Source organism: Orbicella faveolata, unplaced genomic scaffold, assembly GCF_042242905.1.
Source record: "Orbicella faveolata isolate gen_17 unplaced genomic scaffold, um_ofav_v1 contig_2, whole genome shotgun sequence".
In the NCBI taxonomy this organism is placed as follows: domain Eukaryota; kingdom Metazoa; phylum Cnidaria; class Anthozoa; order Scleractinia; family Merulinidae; genus Orbicella; species Orbicella faveolata.
In genome coordinates this window covers 30254300-30277351 of record NW_028301547.1, presented here as the reverse complement: position 1 = coordinate 30277351, position 23052 = coordinate 30254300, and the positions used below count along the sequence as shown (strand labels likewise).

General features: G+C 40.0%; 1 protein-coding gene across 1 annotated transcript; it reads left to right on the top strand.

Annotated features, from left to right (window-relative positions):
• Nucleotides 1-4240: 4240 nt before the first annotated feature.
• On the top strand, nucleotides 4241-20715 carry LOC110063878 (polyunsaturated fatty acid 5-lipoxygenase-like). The gene is made up of 15 exons (XM_020770875.2): nucleotides 4241-4545; nucleotides 6891-7236; nucleotides 8269-8407; nucleotides 9063-9221; nucleotides 9305-9334; nucleotides 10488-10658; nucleotides 10850-10867; nucleotides 11966-12072; nucleotides 14386-14581; nucleotides 15216-15322; nucleotides 15544-15798; nucleotides 16256-16362; nucleotides 18409-18511; nucleotides 19319-19537; nucleotides 20249-20715. Exons 1-15 carry the CDS (start codon nucleotides 4490-4492, stop codon nucleotides 20480-20482), a joined length of 2247 nt encoding a protein of 748 aa, XP_020626534.2. The 5' UTR covers nucleotides 4241-4489; the 3' UTR covers nucleotides 20483-20715.
• The last annotated feature ends 2337 nt before the right edge of the window (nucleotides 20716-23052 follow it).

The following is a 23052-nucleotide window of genomic DNA, read 5'->3' as shown; positions in this document are numbered from 1 at the left end:
AGGTTGAATATTCTAATTTTTCTGCCGATTTTAGGCTTAAAATATTCTTGTGAATGCTCTTAGATTATGGTGTATGACCATTTCGGTTTTCGAATGTATGTGGTGTCTGGATGGTATTAAAGTAATTTGCGAGGGGAACAGTTTCGCAATGAAAGAATGTACTTGTTTGTTTAGGCTTGGTTTCTCGCAATCAGTTAGCAGACCTTTCATTATTTTCCTCCGAAAAGTGGTTTTCTCGGTGCATGCAATGCTCCATGTGTATGCGTGGGTTGGGTGTTTTGCGAGGTGACGGGCCGGTTCGGAGTTGTGAGACTTGTTCTCGTGTTCTGCCTTTTCCTACTGCCTTTCGTACTCGTAAGAGTATTCAGTTTGTTAATAAAACTCTTGCTGAGTTTCTCGTTATCGAACGAGTAGGGTAACTTAATAAACACTTTCCTTCTCTCTTTACAAACAGATATTTACGGATGGGCGATTTGTGTTTATCATCTTGTGGCAAACAAGGAAAATCAAAAGCTTATTCAATCTCAAAGATAAACAAAGATAAAAACCGGCACAAATCAAATGTCATCTATCGTGCCGAGTCTTCATGTGGCGAAACCTACATTGGGGAAACAAAAAGAAACTTCGCAGTACGAAAGGTAGAACACGAGAACAAGTCTCACAACTCCGAACCGGCCCGTCACGTCGCAAAACGCCCAATCCACACATACACATGGAATATTGCATGCACCGAGAAAACCACTTTTCGGTGGAAAAATAATGAAAGGCCTGCTAATTGATTGCGAGAAACCAACCCTAAACAAACAAGTACATTCTTTCATTGCGAAACTGTTCCCCTCGGGAATAACTTAATCGAACAAAACCAAGTTGTATGTAAATTTCCATCATGTAACACTGATGATGACCGCACGGTCGAAAACGTTTTGGTTTTAAAATTTTAGAAAATTTTAGCCTTTTATAAACATCTCAGAAGCAACTATTATGAGAGCACGCTAACAAATGTTCTTAAAATTTCGCAAATTTCAGCCTCGATATTCTTATAAAATATATTCTTATAAAAAAGGAGTGTGATAAAAAATTGTCGTCAATAAACAACGTTGGTCGGCGATACAAACATCACAACTGGAAGAACAACGGAAAAATGATTTCCATTCGTTCTCGCTCACACTATGCCGACCAAACGCCGAAACCAACAGAATTGCCTCACAATGGAAACTTGTTTTCCTCAAGAATCTTTCCAGATCTTTCAGTGAGGAGCAGCTCTCTCAAATCTGAAGGCCAACCAGGAACTTTTGGAACTGAAGAAAACTCAGTTTGGAGAATATTAAATAGCTTTGAATTGTTATAAACAATTCATATGTAAACAAGCGTATAAGTTGCCTCATTTGACTTGCTTTTAAAATTTAATACGATACGTTTTTTGCCATGTTTTAAATGCGCATCCCGTCCCGTTTTCACACGTTAGGTTGGGAAAACATTCTTGAACGGATTTACCGCTGGCCAGCACCAATTCGACCAAAACAGTATAGAATGTGATACGTACAAACCCTTCCTCGTTATTAAAAAGTTAAAAACTTGCCGTGGGTAAAATCATTTAGGAATATTGTTTCCTGAGACGCATTGAGGCTTTAAATCATTAGTGATTTTACCCTTTATTGAGTTTGCCATGCTTAAATCAGCTCAATATTCGCTTGATTTAAATGTCTTGAATGCTTGAATGATTCTGGCGTTTGATGGTAGCCACTCTAAAGGTCAGTTTTGAAAATAAGATAAAGCAATCTTCCGGCAAGTCCTCATATTTAACCCTTTGTTTAACCAATAAATTTATTAACGTGGCGAAGATCAAGATAATCCTCTTTTTACCATTGGACTGAACGGATACGCTTTAAGGGTTAACGACGTAAGGTGGATCCAGGACCTCAGTAATCTTGTGCGAATGCAAGAGTTCCGTGAGGGCCGACCGTTTACAAGGGTCTTCATGATTGGCCAAACGAAACAATAGGTATACAACACAAACAATGCCCCTAGCCCTAAAAGCAAAAGAGGTGTAGATTAACAACTGACGAATCAAAATAGAAGTGTTAAAGAGGTGCAGGTGATCTGTTCCATGATGGCTTCATTCACAAAATCTGAATGAACTAATGGTGATCTATTGTTCTTGGAGACACACCCAGGATGTACCTACTCGAAAGGTAAACGATATATAAAGTAATTTTGCCGTGTATGAATAAAGTTATCAACTCAACTCAACTAAACGACGGAATATAATTGGGCGCACGCTAGTGCCACTATCACTTTGTATTCGACGACAAAAGACTCTCTTCCGCGCCAGATGTGGTGCCGCCTGAATAGGAAAAGCCATTTCTGTTGGAGTTGGAAGGAAACACGACGCCACAGTCCTTGGCCCAGTGTCCTGAACGATTGCAGCGATAGCAACGGCCGGTAATTGTTGCACATTCTGGACAGCCTGAAGGACGAACAAGAAAACAAAGCATTTTCTGGCAATAGAATCAACAGGCAAAGAAAACGAGTGGGTGGGTGGATAAGTGGGGAAAGGATGAAATGTCCAGAGTGGACAGCGAGAGCGAGAGGAATCAAAGGACGCTGCAGGGTCATGAATACCTAACCACTAACCAATCACAATCCCTACCCATGACCGGGGTAAGCCATGTATTTTTTTGACGGTTTTCGAAAGTTAGCAAACTCAAACCAAGCACGGCCCAATTGCCATATGATAACACACTTACTAACCAAACTTGCCCGAGCCGTACTGGGGAATATAGGCCCTCGGTAGTTTTTGTACTGACCTCGCTGGGCTCCGTCCAATATTCTCCACTATCGCCCCCGCGCTCGGTTACTAAGAGGTTAATATTGGTTTCCTTGACAATTGTTGAGAACATGTAGAAGTGTTGAATTTTATATATATATGTTTATTGAGAGGCATAATAAAGAAAATTTCAACTATCAATTCGCGCGAGGAGAAAACGTATTCATGATTCACTGCAGAATGTGTGAATAGCTTTTCATTTCATGGTGCGTAATTCCATCAGTAGTTTTTTGGCGCTCTCAGGAAACAAATGAAAAGTTAAATTCCTTTTTGACCTTTTTTGCACTATGTAGGTCTCTTAGTAGATCTGTGACTAAGCGGCGTTGTCTCATTGTTTGAAACAACAAACTGAGTATGTTGTAAAACATCGCACGAACTTCACGTCCGCTTTAATGTAGAAAAAGATATATACAGTACAGGTCAGAGATAAGCCCCTAGAATTTACGCGAAAAACACGTTAGCAAGAGCTGCGCAACGCGCGTGTGTATGCAATACGCCAATCAAAAACGCGCGCACAAGGCTCATTGGTATAGGTGTATTAGAAGCTCATTGTTTTGCCATTGTTGGTATTTTATTGTTTATTCACAATACTACCCTGGTCCCAGAGTTTTTTTTTTTTTTTTGCTACCGAAGGAAAAAGGCGTCACAGTGATCAAAGCGAGCGAGATTAGAAAAAGTCGCCCGTTGCTCGGCGAATCATTTTCGTCGCTTCACGGCTCGCTTTTATTTAAGTTTCTTTATCGAATAACTCGTGATGAACATTGAAAGACTAGAGTATCACGTTGTTTTGTTTCTACATTGCATAGCAGAAGCAAGTCTGGTTTACTTGTGTAAACCCAGTAAACACAAGCCGACCAGTGCGACGCCACCTTAATTTTCATGACGCATCGTTTTTCATTCGCATACAGCATCATTTCAGTAGAGCCGTGAAAATTGAAAACCTCGAACCAAGCGAAACACCACCCTGACTGGTTGAAAGAAGACGCAATGTTGAGTGGCTCGCCACTAATAGGGAACTTTGTCGATTTCAAGAAGCCATGACACGTGTATTGTTCTTCCAAAGAAAAAGCGAATCTGGGCCCGCAAATACAACTCATTTAGCAAGCGCAGATTCAGGCTATTCATTGAAAGAGTTAGAAATATTTTGACAAAATCAAGCTCGGGAAGGGTGCAAAGTCTAAAAAAAAACTTAATAGGTGAGTCAGTTCGGGCCGAGATTTGAATATTTTAGCGGTGACGATTTTTCCGCTCCAGTGACTTTCAATACATGGCATAATATTAAGAACTATTTTGCAATTAGTGCTGTAAGGGTAGCTTTCACTATGGAAGAAGCACAAGCATAAGCAACTTTCGCACACAGTCACGGAGCGTTGCCAAGTAAAGCTCTTTGTTAGGAAATGCAGTCCAAATAAAAGGTGCTACTTATCAACAACTCGAGTGCGTTTGCGTCTGGTCGGCCTCTTCTTCTGCTTATGCGCTATTGAAAACCAGCCGTTAAGGTACAATACTTTTAGTGTCTTTTTTGTTTATAATCATAAGCGTGACTTTCTTTTAAATAAGGCAAGCCGCTCGCGTCGTTTGAGGACAAAGTGCAGTTGGTCGGTGTCTCTTGTGTTCAGAATGCAGAAGTGACTCCACCATTGCTATTCATCAGCTTCGAATATGAAACCTTTGATCGTCCTGCTTTTAATGATTGGAGGCTTGATAAATACTTCAAGGTATGGTAAAAAAATATTCTCTCCTACAGTTGTGCATGTGTTATTCGATATTTACGAAAAAAAAACAGCTGTCACCACAGTTCAGGAAAGGAGTGGTAAGTTGTACCGTGCCCGGTTGTCTTGCAATGTGTAACGATATCGGTGATGTGCAGAAGGAAAGTAAACACAGCTTTATTTGTTTCTACGTTCTTTCCAAAATAAGGATTCAACACAACATTTTGTCTTGTTTTTTTTCTTTTACCTGTGACGATCGACCATTCTTGTTTTTATGGGATATCTTGAATCATGGTTTGTACACAACTCTTCAGTCGAAAAATATCATAAAGCCCAACGACGTTTTACCTTTTCACCGTAAATTTTAAAACCTTTGAAGGAACTGTCTTCGTTAGTTAAGCCGTATAATAACTTTCATTCACAATGTGTCGTCTAAGTTACCAATTTCATGGACGTTCATTGAATGTTCAAAGTAGAATTTTGATCGCCACTGAAGCGAGTCGCCAGGATTTTTTTTATTCCCAGACGAGAAAAAAAACTTGAAGCGGATAATTTTGTCTTTCGTGCTGATAAATTAATCAGTTTATGACATTTTCACGTCAAATATCTGTGAAGGTTGACTGTGCGTTTTGCATGCTGTCTCAGCTGTTTTCGTTTCTGAATAATAATATCCAAAACTAAATAAAAAAGACAAAAGTATATTATTATACAAAGTTAAATTGGCAGAATTGTACACTCGGTTCAAGGGCTTAAAACCACGAAAATAAAATAAAAAAGTAAGATTTGGAGTTCGCGAAACAACTTACAGAGACGTTCTTCGCTAAAATGCGTTGGCTTACGATCGATGTTTCTTCTCATTGCACATCGTGCATCAAGATTTAGCGAGAGGCAACTCGAGGTGACGCGTAAACAAATCTTGTTAACACCAGGTGACATAAGCAACGAAACCAAGTCTTTGCTGATAAATGTCTATCAAGGTTTAACTAAAAATGAAACGGAAACGGTAAATATGAAGCTCGGTGAAATAAAAATTCTGACTTGAGATCGGCCAGTGACAAAAACTTTGTCCGGAAAGCTACAGTCGCACTTGGGAACAAAATCTGTGAACAAACACCACGCCATTAAACATATAAGGGCCTGGCAAAGGATAGATTCATCCAATTGTGGAAATTCGTACGGGAAAAATTGGTCGCTCGCGCCCGGATTCATGCTGTTGCGAAACGAGAACGTGATTAATTTTACTGCGAAGTCTATCGCATAGAGACTCTGCTACATATCACCTGTCAAATCATTTCCGAATCAAGACACCCTCGCTTTTGTTTTCCAAGATTTGTCTCAATTTGGCCTGCTCCAGAGGTAGTCGACGGCATCTTTGAAGTTTGTCCGTCCGCGACCAAATTTTGTCCTTTGGGGAACAAACCGGTCGCACTTAGTTTTTCATTGTGATGACGGATTTTTGACATAAGTAAACAGTTTTGTCCTCTAGTGCGACTTGGCCCTAAATGACGAGATCCATGTTGATCGGCCTTTTTACGAGCGTGGTTACTGAGTACTGTCGGAAAACAGTTGCACCATAACTACACCTAGTCTCTTCTTAACCTTTGAAACCGCGCGTACAATAGTACAATAGCTTCGTTTAAATAGTTTAATTTTTTTAGTTTTTTGCCAGCGGACCTTTCAAAAATTGTTTCAAAAAAATATAACGACGTTAACCCGGTGAGTATATTTACAGCGACTACTTTATCGTAGCCTACGAAAAACAGCAACAGCGTGGGACGCGCTCTCAGTTTCAATAAAAAAAGTTTCAAACGCCAGAACCATTCGTGCATTCAAGACATTTAAATCATGCTAACATAACTGATTATAATTAACTTTCCATATAACGAGCGCTCCGATTGGCTGAAACAGCGAGCGCACAGTGGGCTAATAAATACTTGGCTTAAATCCTTCTTACTACCCTCATTTTCTCTATCCGTACTGTAAGTTACGGACCTCGGGGAAAAAACTAGGATCCGTAACTTACAGTACGAACCAAGAAGATATGGTTGGCAAGATATTTATTATATCTCTGTTGTGAGTCTGATGGGTTCGGGAACGATTTCTAGTTACGCAAAACGGATTAAAATTTCTGACGCACGTCGAAAGTAAAACGAGTGAATTTGAAAAGAAAGTTTTAAACTTAGTTTTACTTGCTACAAAAGTTAAGAAATAAATCTCGAAACATTTTGGCAACAAACAAAAAGCTTTAAATTTTAGCGGGTCCTACGGTAGAATACGTTCCCGCTAAACTGACCAATCGCAGCACACGTAGGAACTGAGAGATATAATACTTACTTTTCGTGTTGTTTAAGGTCTGCATCAGCCGCTGACTGTGAAGTGTCCCTTCCTCAACACTCCAACGCTGAGTGTATGGCTATCAGAAATGCTGCTCTTGCTCAAAACAAGAAGAAATTTACCCTGAAACAAGCCTCGCATGGGTTTGCCCTGTTGAATATGACCACAGCCGAACTGGGAGCGGCTGCTCTAAATGACCCATTCTCGCGTTACTACACTAGGGCGTATGTAGGAATGACACAGATAAACGGAGGAATTTTACAGCAGTACAACAACGCGACCTTTGGTGATGAAATCACGGACATCTCAGAATACCCCAAGATGTCACAGTTTTTCGAGTCAGTTTTGGAGCCAGCTGTTGGGGTAAGCGTTATGTAATCCTCGTCGTATTCTCGTTTACTTGTAGAACACTTCTAGGAAGATAGTCAAGAACAGATAAATGTCGCGGAGCTCACATTTCCAATACCGTAGGATAAGCCGGAGGATAAGCCGCGCTCGCAGATAAGCCGCACCCCGAGTTTGGCAACTCAAATTTCGGAAAAATAGTTTTTGGAAAGAAATCAAAATAATTCACAAGTGGAGACATCTTGAGAAAGATTCTTAACATGTACGTTTCTTGATTCATTGAATGTACACCAGGGTAAACGCGCTGAAACTCAATAACATTGAAAACAGAGAATACTTTAAACTGAAATCTTTACATGTAATTTTAGTTCTTCAATAGTATGGACATGATGTCTACCGACCTAAACATAAGATTGAATTTTCTCTGGTATTTTTCAACCATTTTTTTTTAAAATTCCGGTCAGTTTTTTTTCAATGGTTACACACAACGATGAGAACGCTTAATCTTTGGAACAATCTTTTCCGCGGATGCTCTTATTTTAATACACAAATCGCCTGCAGTCCACCAACAGTTTTGATACTCGCCTGCACTTAAAAACACCAAACAAAATAGAACAAGGACAATGGTTGACTCTTACCGACTCCACTGACCGTGTAAAACGTCCAGTGACATGAGTTAAAGATTCAGTGGTAACTAGGGTTTTCACGGAAAGAAATAATGTTTCAAGGCATCTTGAAACGAAGAATCGGCACAGTAATGGTTCGAAACTGATGATATTTACGACCTGGTGGGAAGTTTCGACACTAATAGGCTATCAATTTGTTTTGATTCAGCTTGAGAGTGAAGTGTAAAAAAAATTGTAAAAAAAAAGAGCCAAATCAAAAAATAAGAGCAAAAACATTTAACTGAATGTTGCCCGCTCATAAATGTTTGGCGGGAAACAGCATTAATGTTAGATGTCATGTGACCTCGAAGGAGCTAATGAGGGCGCACGCTGTTGGGGAAAAACGCCTCGGCCATATAACACAAATCTTCCTTATCTCTTTCAGGAGTACGTGAGGAGAGCATCCGGTAAAGAGGCGTTTATTGACGACAAAACTACATGGATTGACGATAGATTCTTTTCTCAACAACGCCTAGCAGGAAACAACCCCTTGTCAATCAAACGGGTGTCCATGCATGATGAAGGTAGCTAAAAATAAGGACTGTAGGACATGTTGGACTGTTTCCTTGGTAACCAGTGCTTTTCGGTATTTTTTGCCACTAGTGCCTTAAAAGTGAAAAATATCGACTGACTGACTGACTGACTGAATGACTGACTGACTGACTGAGTGGCTGACGGACTGTCTGACTAACCGACTGACTGGCTGGCTGACAGACTGTCTGTCTGTCTGTTTGACTGTCTGACTTAATGACTGACTGACTGTCTGACTGTCTGACTTAATGACTGACTGACTGACTGACCTACTGAATGGCCGAATGACTGTCTGACTGACTGACTGACTAACTGGTTGGCTAACGGACTGTCTGTCTGACTGTCTGACTGAATGACTGACTGACTGACTGACTGACTGACTGACGGCTGGACTGATTGACTGAATGACGACTGCGGACTGACCGACTGACAAACGCCCGTCCGGCCAGACTGAGTGACTGAGCGAATCATTGACGGACAGACTGGGCCTGATTCACGGACTGACTGACTGACTGACTGACTGACTGACTGACCCACTGGTTCGCTCTCCTGACGCATTGACTGAGCTTATACTGGCAGGCTGACTGAGAGCGAAGAATAGGTTGGTTGGGGCAAACATATAAAAAGCCTTTAAAACTTGTTTTTCAGAAGAGCGAAGATGTGCAGTGAAGACAACTAAGGGAAAATGGTGCCATTTTCCGTTCAGATATGGTGGTAAAGTTTACTACAAGTGTACCACTAACAGTTATAATAAGCCTTGGTGTTCAACCACAGAAACATACAGAAGAAGATGGGGATTCTGTCAAGGTAATAGTTGAGAACGTTGCAATTAATGGAATTAATTTCTAATACAGTTGGCTTATTTGTTTTTTTATTTTTCATTCGTTTAGCACAGGACGATAACGTGGCAGAAGAGCTGGGTAAGTCGCACTTTTTAACGGTAAATACTTAAGCTACTAATGCTCTAAGGTAGGGTGCACGTGCAGGGTGTGTTTTACACTAGCTCCCACTTGTTCCACAGTTACAGGGTCGTGGCATCAAGTTCCGAAATATAAAATAAATAAACATGGAAATAAAAGAAGAATGTGAATGTTCAGTGGCACATCCAAGGAATGGCTATTTGTCGACTGTTTCCGTTTTGACGGGGAATTTGAAAGTGTCGTTTTTCGTTGAACGAGGTAAACTAGAAAACCAGGAGACAACTCCAAGGAGCAGGATAGTGAACCAAAAAAAAAAAAAAAACCTCGACCCACTTATGACATCGAGTGCAGTCGAACCTGTATATAAAGGCCCTGTATTAAGCGGCCACCCTCTATTAAGCGGCCGCTCATACAAACGCTGAATTTGTTACCTGTATTAGGCGACCACCTCTATTAAGCGGCCGCGACCACGCTGTAGTAGTCCCATGTTTGTCTTTCTTTGTTATTTTGACTTGTATTAAGCGTCCACCCTTGAACGGAAACTAATAAGCCACATGTCATTTTTGCGATATATATAAATGCGATCCATCATACTGTATATCGTTGAGGAGTAGAGGACAATTTATTGCAAAGTAATTTTACACAATGTTACGTATATTATACCGTTTAAGTTTAAAGTTGGCACTGAACTTTGTTTAAAGTATTGATCGCTTGAAAGAGTGTTGATTGTCTTATTGTTTCCTTGCACGAGGTGTTTTTGTATGATACACCATATATATAGACCACGCCCATTGAGTATTTTTAGTTACCGTGTACATTAAGCGACCTGGTATAATGCGGCCCCGGAGGGTGGCCGTTATATACAGGTACGACTGTATTAGATGCAATCCAAGCCACAATGATGGGAAGTGAACGTTCTCACGTACTACGTACTTCGACACGGCTGCTTCCCGATCCACTAATTTCAATGCATGAAAGTAATTTTTATGCGAAGACATAAAAGACGTACGACAAAAAGGGTAATAGTGTTATGGATCGAATCTTCAACTCTCTCGAAACCCAGGTACCTCTTGTCAGTGACATCTCTATTCGTAAATACCTCGCAATAACTGTTTGCGCCGTTTTAAAGCTCGAATTGTTCTTACCTTTTCAGAAGCTGGAGATTGCACTGTTAAGACAGCACAGGGAGAATGGTGTCATTTTCCATTCTTCTACAACGGAGCCAAATATGAGAAATGCACAACAAAGGATCACCTTCAACCGTGGTGTGCTACAGTAGAACGTTTAAAAAACAACGACAGACGCTGGGGAAACTGTGCTCAAGGTAACAGAGTAATTTTTACAGTCATAGCTTACGTTTCTTCTCGTGGTAGTTAATGTTCTTTTTGTTTTCATATGTTTAATGACAATTGCTTTTTTCGGCTGTGATAACACAAATTTATATAGCAGACGATTGAATATGGACATTATTCCAAATACTGATGTACAATCTACTTTATTTCTTTTGTCGTTCAGGAGAAGTAAAAGAGAAAGGTGGGTCCTAAAAGACTTACATGTATAGCAAGTCAATTTTATGTGATCTCTCACTCTCGTGACACAGGAGGCTACTCATTTTTATGTGACAGGCGGCCGATATTTAAGACCATAGTTATAATGCTGGAAATACATGATTTACAAAAACACCTTACACTTTAACTTTAACTTTAACCTAAAGATAAAGATCATTTTTGCGTTTTTTCTCGTGAGTCAAGATTCTCCACTCATATGTAATAAAAGCCAATTAAGGTAATTCCTTAATATTGCATTGCGCATACCTACTGCGCACGATTTTCGCGTTATTAGCACGCGCACATGAGCGCGTGCGCGTACAAAACGTAAGAGATTTCCCTCAAACTAAGTTCGATAGCGAAATAAATGCTCCTTTTCTCTTAAACGAGCACGGTGACCCCCGATTTTTATTTTTCAGGTATTTGCTAAGAACAGTCAAATAAAGAACATATTTGAAGAAGAAAAAAAGTTTGATAGTAAAACATGATTTTTTTTGGAAAATAGTTCCGTACTGGGTGTATTTTGGCAAAGGCGAGGACTTCAAGCTAACCATGGAACTGTCCGAAAAAGTGCAATATTCCCACAACCAGGCAATCAAAAACGGCTTAAATGAAGCAATACTGCTTATGTGTATAAAAGAAGCTTTACTCTCAAGATAAAATTTTGTGTCTTTCAAGTAACCAAGACTTGATTCTGTATGAAGGTGATTCGAATTTTTCACGCGCAACCAGTAAAAATACCCCATTTTAAGAGCCTGCTGACGCGTAAACAAGCACGGTGACCCCATTTTTTTTATTGCATTTTTTAATTTTTATATCATGAATGTTAATTATGCCAAGTTTCAAAAAACGTTTGATAGTAGAACAATTTCAAGGGAATTACCTTAAGTAAGCCATCGACCCCCAAGAGTATGGTAATTCCAGAACTGCATGAACCACGAACTACGAGGAATTTGGAGGATTTTAATTGCTGGCAAACTTATGTCCTCAGTGCTAGAAACCTCTTGTTTCTTTTAAGGACTAAGGTACTGCTCGTTAAGGCTGTGGGAGTTTTTAGCACTAAAAATACTTCTTATTCTGTCAGGACCAGTTGGACTGGACTGGAACAAGTTGAAAGAAACACTGAATCCTGAATTTGATTGGGAAACCGCTGTGCAATCGACTCTCAAAACTGGTGATTGTTTGGTGGATGTACGTTAATATTTCCTTACTACTTAGTAACTAAATTACTTGCTTGCTTAGTTCAGTTATGTATTTGTTATTTATCATGCATGACGCATATCCGGATTTATGAAAACGGTGTTCATGAAAAGGTCGTTCTTTTTTGTCGTTCTTTTTCTCAAGTGAGCTACATACCTTGTTTTAAATCACTCCCTTAAAAGGCTTGAAAATAGTGATGGGAAGAAATAAAGGGGGGAAGAGTACAAAATTTCAAGGCCAGATGGCAAGAGCACCTCATGGAGGTTCTAAACAGACCAGTTCCTAACGTTGCTGCTGAGGTGGCTGAGACAGATGTGGTGAATGACAGCATTGACATAGGAGAGATAACAAGAGAGGAGATCAATAGTGCACAGGGGGACACGAAAAGTGGAAAGCTAGGCTCCAGGCTAAGATGGCGTTACGGCAGACCTTCTGAAAGCTGACACAGTAAATGCCCTGCATGGGCTATTCAACACAATACGGGAGGAAGAAAGTGTTCCTGAGACTGGTCCAGAGGGCTTGTCATCAAACTGCCCAAGAAAGGGTATTTTACAAGTTGTGGGAACTGGAGAGGTATCACCCTTATGTCCATTGTAGCCAAGTTGTTGTGAAGAGTTCTGATTAAGAGGATTGTTGCTGGGACAGATGCTGAGTTGAGAAGGGAACAAGCCGGCTTTAGCAAGGGAAGGAGCGCAGCAGAACAGATCTTTGTACTCAGAAATATCGTTGAACAGGTAATTGAATGGAACTCTAGCCCCTACCTTTGCTTCGTGGACCACGAGAAGGCCTTCGGCAGCATAAACAGGACACATTCTCTGGAAGATCATGAGATGCCGCATGAATACCAACCAAGATCGTGAGAATGGTGCAAGTCTCGTACACCTATTGCACAAGTGCAGTGGTGGATGGTAATGGAAGGACAGACTAGTTCGAGGTGTCAGGTGTTATGCAATATGCAATATGCAATATGTCAGGGTTCCTGTTTCTCTTGGTGGTTGACTGGGTGATGAAGAGGACAGTCGAACATGCAGGAACAGGCATCAGGTGGAAGATAACGGGGACAACGTTAGAAGACTTTGCAGACGACTTGGCACTCATTTCAAGTACATTCAAACACATCCAGATAACGATTTACCGTCTGAATAGCGACAGGAAGGGAACAGGCCTGAAAATCAGCACCAAGAAAACCAAAATCATGAGGATCAACGCAAAGAACAGCAATGCAGTTGTAGTGGATGGACAGAAAATAAAGGACGTGGACGGCGTTGACCATCTGGGAGCAAGAATAATCAAACATGGAGGGTCTGAGGACGACATCAAGAGCCGCTTAGGAAAAACTACGGAAACATTTAACAAACTAACCAAGATCTGGAGAAGTGGTCAACTAAGCAAAAACACCAAGATCATGATCTTCAAGTCCAACCTTGTAGTATTGCTACTCTATGGATGCGAGACGTAAAGAATGACCAAAGGGATGAGGTGATGGAGTTCGTTAAAAATATATTGGCCGATGAGGGTTACGAGCGAAGACGTGAGGCGAAGAGCTAGGACTTGCACCATCAGTGAGCAGATTAGGAGACGAAGGTTGCACTGGATAGGGCACATACTGCGTATGGATCATCCACAGAACCCATGCATTGCCCTAACTTGGCCACTTGAGGGAAAGAGGAATAGTGTCGACCAAAGGAGACATGGAGGAGAATGGTAGAGGGAGAGAGACAGAAGATGGGTTCTGCCTCTCGGAATGACGCTGTCACCGTTGTGAAAGACAGTAGATTGGAGGAAAAAAAGTCAATGGCCCCTTCTTCCGAAGGAACGCTATGACTATGATGATGATGATTTACAAAAAGTAAGGTAAAAGAGTGGAGGAATAAGAAGATCTGACATTCCATGAAATTTTTAATTATATGACTAACTTTGTACTAGAGCGGTGACCAAAAGGATTATGGCTTTGACACCATTTTCATAAATTCAGGTAGTCCATCAATATAAAGACTTGCATGATAGTTTGAAATGATATTGATTGAATTTACAGAACTATAATTAGGGAATTAAGGAAATGTATTTACAGTCAGAAAACTAGACGTTAGTATAGTTTGCTTTTTTGCCTGAAGAACATCAGATCGCTAACCCATGCTCTGCATATCTCGTCCCCTTGTCAAGCTTTTGAGAATTCAGACATCTTAAAGATTATTCATTTATTCATTTTTTTATTTTTATTACAACTCGCATGGTGCGAAATGTGCAGGGAATTAAATGACTAATTGAACACAATCAAACGGTGTAATTATATTAACGTTTCAGGCCATAAAACAGGGTCGCATTTATGCTCTTCGTTACGAGCTGTGTGACAGTCTTACGAGATCTCCAGACTTCACAGATCAAGATCCTCGAAGAACCATGCGGGACTTTCTATCTCCCATCGCTCTGTTTGCATCTACCAAAGTTGGTAAAGACAATGAACTTGTGCCTGTTGCTATACAAATGGACTACAAGCCAGGTTAGTTACATGAGTATGTATGAGTATTTATCAGAGACGATTAAGTTAGTTCAGTGGGCCAATAACTAAAATCAGCCAATCGGATTGCTCCATTGCCGGTCCAAAATTCTCCAAGTATTGGATCGGGCACTGTCCCGAATGATACCGCATGATCATTCAATTCTTAAAGATATTTTTGGTTGTTTTATGAAAGAACGTGCTTCAAACTTAAAAAATTCCTTTTCTTTTCCTACGAACTCTCTCTCCCTTCTGTTTTACACGTGAGCATACGCCTAGTCGGCTCCCAATCAGAATTGCCCGCTTTTTCGTAATCGTGGCATTTTTTCTAAACATTTTCAGTCGTGCAATAAATCTCTTATTAACCAAGCTTGCTCGGGACCGTACTGAGAGAATATTGTCTCTTTTGTATGGTCCTCCCTCGCTCGGTTCGCGCTGTGGAGACCTCGGGTACGGCTGTCACACTTGGTTGATAAGACAAACATATACCAACGACTAACAGTCCGCTTAGTACGAGAAAAAAGAAGCACCGGAAACAACGTCACTTTTCCTTAACTCCTAGCGTTTCGCATGAAATGTATTTGATTTTCAATCTTTGTTCCTTACTCAAAAACTGGCTAAACTTTGTTTCCGCTAGATTCAGCAGTTTACACTCCCGAAGATGGAGACAACTGGTTGATGGCCAAACTTAATGTTCAAATCACGGATATCGGATATGCTCAAATCGCAGAGCATCTTGCTAGGGTAACTACAGCAATAAGAAATAAAAACTATTAACATATTGAAATACAGAGGAGCATTATCATAAAAGTCATGGAAAAATAGGAGCTGTGACACTGGACACCATTAACGGGCCAAACACAAAGTTGCCAAGCTGTGATAATTTTTGACCATGCATTTGAGGTCATTTCAGGCCATATTTTTGTTTTTTTAATTTTTTATCTTAGCTGCTTGTTTTGTTTCAGGTCCATTATTTTATAGAGCCATTCTGCGTCTCCTTAAAACGCACCTTACCTCCCATGCATCCACTGAATCAAATACTGAAGTATCACTGCCGAGAGACAATTGTCCCCACTACGTTCGGAACTCCTATCCTGCTCGGCGAGTCAGGGTTTGCAGACGTGCTGTTTGCATATGGAAATGACGGAGCGCTAAGAATTCTGCAAGACATACATCCTCTGACAAGCTGGGAAGTGACAGACTTCAGAAAGAACATCAAGGTATGTGGCGATGTCTGCCTACCTCAACCTTTCCCTTTTGGACCTTTCAAGGCTTTGTGAGTTTCAAGAATGGCATTACCAACAATAATCTCCATTTCACCGCTAACGGATGGTCAGGTAGTTTGCCAGAATATCCGGATGCTCCCGCATGCAGGCTAATTCCAATGGTACTATTTATTTTCTGCCAAAAAAAGAAATTAGCCAAACAGATAGTTTCTTCACGAACACCAACACTAAGCTATAGAAGATTTAATTATTATAAACCAAATGTACAACTGAGGAATAAAATCTCCAGAATCTAATAGCTTGCACTTACCTTGTTTCCAAAGCTGAAATTTCTCGTTTTCCTTTCACTTGATGAAAGTGCTGGTAAAGAGAGTAGATGATTTTGTCTTTGTTACGTTCACTTCCATTACTCAATGGTCACGGAATTGAACTTTACGTTAATTTTCACCAGGGCCGTGGACTAGATGACAGGAAGCTGTTGCCGTACTTTCCTTTCCGAGATGATGGTTTTAAAATCTTAAGAGTTATCGAAGCAATGGTTGAAGATTACGTCAACTTGTAAGTGAGCATGAAGCCCTCATGACTTAGAAGCCTCTTAATTCAGGCTCTACCAAACAGCCCAGGTGTGCCTGTAAATATTTCGGCTTTGTGTGGAACTGGCACCTTGATGATAGAGTTATCTGAGACAAAATTGTTTGCTCAGTGCACTGACGACGTCATTGAGGGCCTCCCCCAGGGGTCTTGGGGAAAAAAGGAACAGGATCATTTATTTGAAGGGAGCAAGGGATGTTCCAGGGATTAATTTAAGGTGGCTCAAAACAGTTTACAGCACTTAGATTTTGATAGGTTGTCATAACCACCCTTTATCACTTGACGCTACAATCATGGTATCAACAAATTGCCCAATCATTGGTAAACATGTTGTTATCATTTTCGTGACACGATAGGTTACCATAGCAGCAGTATTACCTGCTGAAAACACCCTTAATTACAGCTTTAGGGGCTTATGATTCAAAAGCGGCACGGTGAAATTTTTATATTATATCAAATTTTGATAAGCATTATAAGACGCAACTTTTGGCAAAGTTTAAAAACCTTCTGTACATAGGGTTCAGAGCCGCCTTAAATTTTTAAAACTTAAAGGTGGCTCTCAACCCTTTGTTCAGTTTTTTCTAAGCTTTGCCAAAAGTTGCGTCTCATCATGCTTATTAAAATTTGCTATTACAAAAAAATTTCACCGTGCCCTTTTTGAATTATAGGAACCTAAAGCTGTAATTAAGGGTGCTTTTATCAGGTAAAACTGTTGCCACGGTAGCCTACAGAGTCGCGAAAATGACAGCAACGTGCTCGCCAATGATTGGGCAGTTTGTTGATACAATGATTGTAGCATCAAGTGATAAAGAGTGGTCATAATGAACCATCAAAATCTAGCTGCTGGAAACTGTTTTGAGCCACCTTAAGGGAGCAAAGATATCCCTATGCTATGAAATGTAACTTTGGCAGAAAAAAAAATTATAGGGAACGATGGAGTTTATCGATAGGGAGCAAGGGAGAAAAAGTAAAACTTTCAAGCGATCAAGGAAACACGCTGTCCTCATCACTGTTTACGTCTTGCAGTCAGAAATTTCTCCGATAAAAATAGAGTAGTTGCTAAGGATGTAGCTAGATTTTACCGTTCCTGTCAAATTTGAAAGAGACCTGTTGAAACCCATTCTGAGTAAATAGTTAAAACAGGTAGCCTCGTACGCGTCCTTTCTTTGTTCTTATGTCTTGAATGCGAGAAGAACTAAACCAATTAGTGGTAAGTCTGCAAATCAAAATACAGCTTACTTGGGAGAGTGATGGCGCAGTGGTGAGAGCGCTCGCCTCCCACCAATGTGGCCCGGCCGGGTTCAATTCCGGCCCGGTGCCTTCTGTGGATTCCGTTTGCGGTTGGCTCTCACCTTTCTCCTAGGGTTATTCTCCGGGTTTTCCGCTTTTCCTCCCTCTACAAAAATCAACATCTCCAAATTCCAATTCGATCAGGATAAAGGACCCGCATGAAAACAAGCTAAGGCTGATGTGGCTTCCTCTCTAAATATTGTAATTGATTTTATTTATTTTGTTACTTATAAGTGTACTTATTACACGGATAGCTCCTTGAGCGGGCAAGATGAATCAAATCCTGCGCTGTGATTGGCTACCCGAGCGGGCAAGATGGAGCTATCTTGCCTGCTCGGGACTACCGCCGCGTCCCGCAAGAAAAATTTCCCCGAAAGCCATATAATAATTCCTTTATTTACCAAGCTTGTTCGATCAAGATGGCTTGATACTGGCCTCGTTCTTTTTTTGCGAGTTTATGGACCTCGACTCCGTCTCGGTCCATAAAAAGAACTTGGCCAATATCCAGCCATCTTGACCTCACACTTGGTCAATAACCCATATTTCTATTTTGATTTTCCTTCGTTCGTGTCCATAGCCACTATTTAAATCGAAAGACAATCAATCAACCTGAACTGAAAAGTGTCAAAGCCAAAAACAAACTTAAGCGTACACAACAGCGACTTTCTAGACCCCTTTGTTTATCCTTTCAATTGTCATGAAACGCGGTTTAATCGTGTCTAGGTATTATAAAGAGGATAAAGACGTTACAGAAGACGTGGAGCTTCAAGCTTATCTCAATGAAGTGTTACTAGACGGAACTGGACTGAATGGTGGTATTGGAAGGGTAAATATGGAAACTAAGCATCAAGCAAACTGAGTCCATACTTACTTTTAAAAAAGGATGTCGCCTTTATATATAACCCCCGCTTCATATCTGTTAACTAATTAATAACTTCGGTTTAACCTGTTTTAAACAAGAAAATCCGGTAGAAAAGGGTCCGGTGCTGTCCAACCTCTGCGAAGTGGTCAACGACCAAAGGGTCAATAACAAACAAACAAACAAACAAACAAACAAAAAAACAAACAGCGCTTGTACTTAGACCCAAACTGATCTATAATATTCACAATATTTTATATGTATAATGTTTCGAGTTGAAAACGTTTGAGTATAAGTTTGTCTCTTATGGTGATGTGGTTTCATGAGATTCCGAGTCTTGTTTAGTTGTATATGCATAAGCTTGAGCCAACAATAACATACCATTACTGACAAGCGAAACAAAAGATATGAAGTTCATATATTTGGAATGCTGGATAGAGATTTAATTAGAATTGGAAAGATTAAGAACGACTATCGCAGTTAAATACACAACTTTCGTGGGTGCGATGAACCCTGAAAAAAGTTCAGGCTTCATCAAATGTTATAAGTTCAAAAGTGTACACATTTAGCTGATGCCTTCCTTCTGGATCGAAACCTCTATTTAAAGATGCCTTACATTTATTTTTCTGAAGTATGTATGAAGTAATTCATATTTGAACTGCGGTTGTAGATGAAAGTGAAGAATGATCACCGCAAAAAAAACAAAACAAAACAAAACAAAACAATTTACTGCGATGATCATTCTTCACTTTTATTTATTTTTCTCTTGGATAGATTCGAGGTTTGCCAGCAGGTATTGATTCCAAGGAAGAACTCTGTGAGATACTTAGTCGAATCATCTCGCACGTGACAATCTATCACGCCTCGGTCAACTATGTCTTGGCAGACTACCCTGAATACATTCCCAACCAGCCAACTAAACTGTACGATGACACCAGAGTAAAAGATGGAGAATTCTCTGTTTTTCGCCTTCCTAACAGGCTGACAAGTGCTGTAAGTAAACCTTGTCAAACTCATTAATAAATTCATCAAGTTTGAACAAAGGAAATCATGACCCTGACGGAGATTGAATATATGATCTTAATCAGCAAAAATGTTCACAATATGTCATTTCTCCGCTTTCTCCTTAGTTTTAGTTTCGATTAAGAAGATATCTCAGACACTCAAGGCAGTGTTTACACCACATTTCCAAACACCTCGAAGGTCGTCAGAAATACTCCGCTACGCTTCGTATTTTCAACTCTCTTCTCTGTGGTTGGAAATGTGGTCTAACACATTCTTGCGTGTTTGAGATATTACCTCACTATTTGTCACATATTGGAAGGGGGGGGGGGTGCAGGGTTGGAGGAAGGAAGGGACGGGGACGGAGGTAAACTTCGTAAGTTCCGGTTATAAGGGAGATTTTTAGGCACAGGGGGCTCAAAGATAGATATTGAATATTTCATGACTGTAATTTGCGCGCCCTTCAAGATCTCTAGTGGTGTAAATTAAAGAGATGGCAAGTTCGACTTGAGTTTAGGAATCTTAAGCATCAAGTCAAATGCTGACTCAAATTCCTTGGGAGAGTTCCTGTGCTCTTTCAATACTTAGAACTACTGTTTTTGTAGCTCCATCAGAAATTGTATCGCTTATGCTAATGAGGCAAATATTGTAAAAAGAGATTCTCCAATGAACATTTATTGTAGATTTTTGAAAATGTTTCAGATCCAATCCTCAGCGTTCTTGTCCCTGGGAGAATTTCGTTTCGATTCCCTGTTTGACTACGGCAACGAACTTCAAGACATTAACGCTGTGAATCTCGTCAATAGTTACCATAGTTACCTAATGACCGTTGTTCAACCTCGTATGCAAGAAGAGAATGAAATGCGGAAGAAGACTGGACATCTGACATATCCATATTTTATTCCAAGATGGCTGCCGAATAGCGTTCAGACCTAGAAAGCCTTGGTTATGTTGGATGGGGACATGCGCTACAAAGCGTTAACCTACTGTTTTAAGTTCCCAGAATGATCAAACCATACGAGGGCATTTTGTAAAGGGTGTGGTATCTTGATTGATTCCTTTGTATGTAGTAACTGTGATTAGTCACCAAAACTGTAGGTGAAAAATTGTGTCTATTTTGTTACGCATACGCGCGATGAAAGCAAATAAACCTTGTGTAATGTGTGCAAGCGTTTGTTTCTCGTCCTTTATATTCCGCTTCTACGAAATTTCAGATATAGAAAACATAACATAGAGAGACAGGAGGGAGAACCAATGGAATGCTGTGGGAAAACGAGCTGCAAGAGACCTACTTTGGGACCTTAAGTCGCCTAAAGTCGCCTTAAGTTGAAAAAACAGAAAGATATTTCTGGGTCGAGGCTTAATTCTTTCTAGTCACTTTTACACTGAGCAGTAAAAATATGGTCATCCAAAGTCAATTGAATCGAACTGAGTCTACTCTTTAAATACTTTACTTACCCAGTGTAAAAGAGTGACAAAAGTGGGCGATTTCTCCAGCAAAAATCATTATATGCATTTTACTTCCACATTGGACCAACTGTAAACGTTTGAATTTCGTAATTGGACGAACCAACTTGAAGCATAATGTTTATCTATCCTTTTCGTACATTTAACGAAGCCAGGTATTCACATCATCCTATACGCTTCGTGGACGGCGCTACTGTTACCAACGAAAGCTAAGGTACAAAAAAATTGTGCTGTCAACTCTCAGTAAACATGGCCGCCAGGCGAATGTTTGGAACACGCGACTTAGTTTGGCCGCGTGACTAAAGTGTACGCGAGCTCACGCGAGCTACTCGCACTCACGCGGTATGATTATGTTACTTCGACAGGCGTTTACAAAAAACAAGAAAGAAAGCAAATCGCCAAACTAATGCTGTCCGAAATTTGAATACAGTAATTTATTATCGGGTGATTTGAAATAAATCTACATTCGTGAACACTTAGCGAGAGAACTCGAATTATCGTGGCACAGGCCGATGTCTCGTCTCTTTAAAACATGGAAACCAACTAGCGGCGCAAGGCTTACTGTGAGAATCAAAATGGCTAAGACCAGTGTGTCCGGTATCGATATATTAATTTCTAGTATTTCGTTGAGAAAATGTCGTTGTGGGCATTTGTAATGTCTCAGGTGGAAACTACTGAAAGCTTGAAAGGTGTATTTTCTGGTGGTCTGATCAACCATGGTAACAACCTTCTAAAAAGATTCGATTCACTGTCTAAACTGCCAGGGTCATCAAAGTTTTCTGGAGCCTGACAAGTAATTGGTGAAATTTGGCAGAGAGTGTTCTTACAAAGGAACTCAGCACGCGGTACTCATTATGGTATTGGAATATTTTGTCTGACTGAGGCAGGAGTGCAACAAATCGATTGGGTCCCTGAAAAGGACTGAGCAACTTTGGAAAGCCATGCCATGGCCATTTGCTAAACTCCAATGTCAAAATTGGGGAGGTTCAATAAAGTATTCATTCATTCATTCATTCATTCATTCATTCATTCATTCATTCATTCATTCATTCATTCATTCATTCATTCATTCATTCATTCATTCATTCACAGTGGAGATGCCAAAAATATGGCCGATAAATCTACCAAGATATCCATTTTTATAATTCGGGAAGCATTGTAAAATAAATTTATGTAAATAAGCTAAATTAATTTTAATTTCCCTGTTGTTTGAATAATTTATGGTAAATATACAAACATTTCAAATTAAATCAAGATATCTTAAATTTAAAATTTTTGTCAGCGTGAATATATTTTTATTAGTTTTGTTTGATTTTTTTACTGTGATATCTTCACTAATATTCATACTACCTTGCTAGTATTTATTGTTATTATTGTTATTATTATTATTATTATTATTATTATTATTATTATAGTAATTGTTCAGTGTTGTGGTAATTCTTTCTTAATTAATTCTTATTATTTGTTCAATATCGGCAGTTTTAATTTTTGTGGAAGACCCACAGCCGAAAACGCCTTCCAAACTAAAATGTGGCATTCCAATTTGGAACAATTCCGAAGGGTACTGGTATTTGATGCCGAAAAAGTTTGTGTTTCCGATTGGTTTTGGCTTATTGGAAGGAGAAAAAGAAGTGTTCAGTTGAGTCCGCCAGGGACAATACATCCAATTTCACCAAAATGTACAATTTAATGTAAAAAAGATCGTGCACCCATCGCGCTTTCCTTTTTTAGAGATTCAGATTTTCTGATCTCCCGGCCCACAACTTATCAGAATAAAACGGTCATCTATCTATGATTCTAAAAGGATTCAGAATTTCTGATCCCCCAAGACTTTAATAGATTCAAAAAACTGATCCCCAGTCCACAACCCGTCAGAGCAAAACAGTCATCTACTTATAATTCTAAAAGCATTCAGAATTTCTGATCCCCATCACTTCACGGGACAAAAACGGCTATCTGTTCATGGTTCTAAAAGTATTGCGAATTTCTGATACCCCTCCCCCACCAAATCTGCCAACACGATAGAAAGAGCTGTCGAT

Bases quoted from the DNA above. Each gene is read 5' to 3' on its own strand.
- LOC110063878 (XM_020770875.2), top strand. From the start codon at position 4,490: ATGAAACCTTTGATCGTCCTGCTTTTAATGATTGGAGGCTTGATAAAT. The intron at 9,335-10,487 runs GTAAGTCGCACT...TTACCTTTTCAG, and splicing joins TAACGTGGCAGAAGAGCTGG to AAGCTGGAGATTGCACTGTT. The intron at 15,323-15,543 runs GTAACTACAGCA...GTTTTGTTTCAG, and splicing joins TCGCAGAGCATCTTGCTAGG to GTCCATTATTTTATAGAGCC.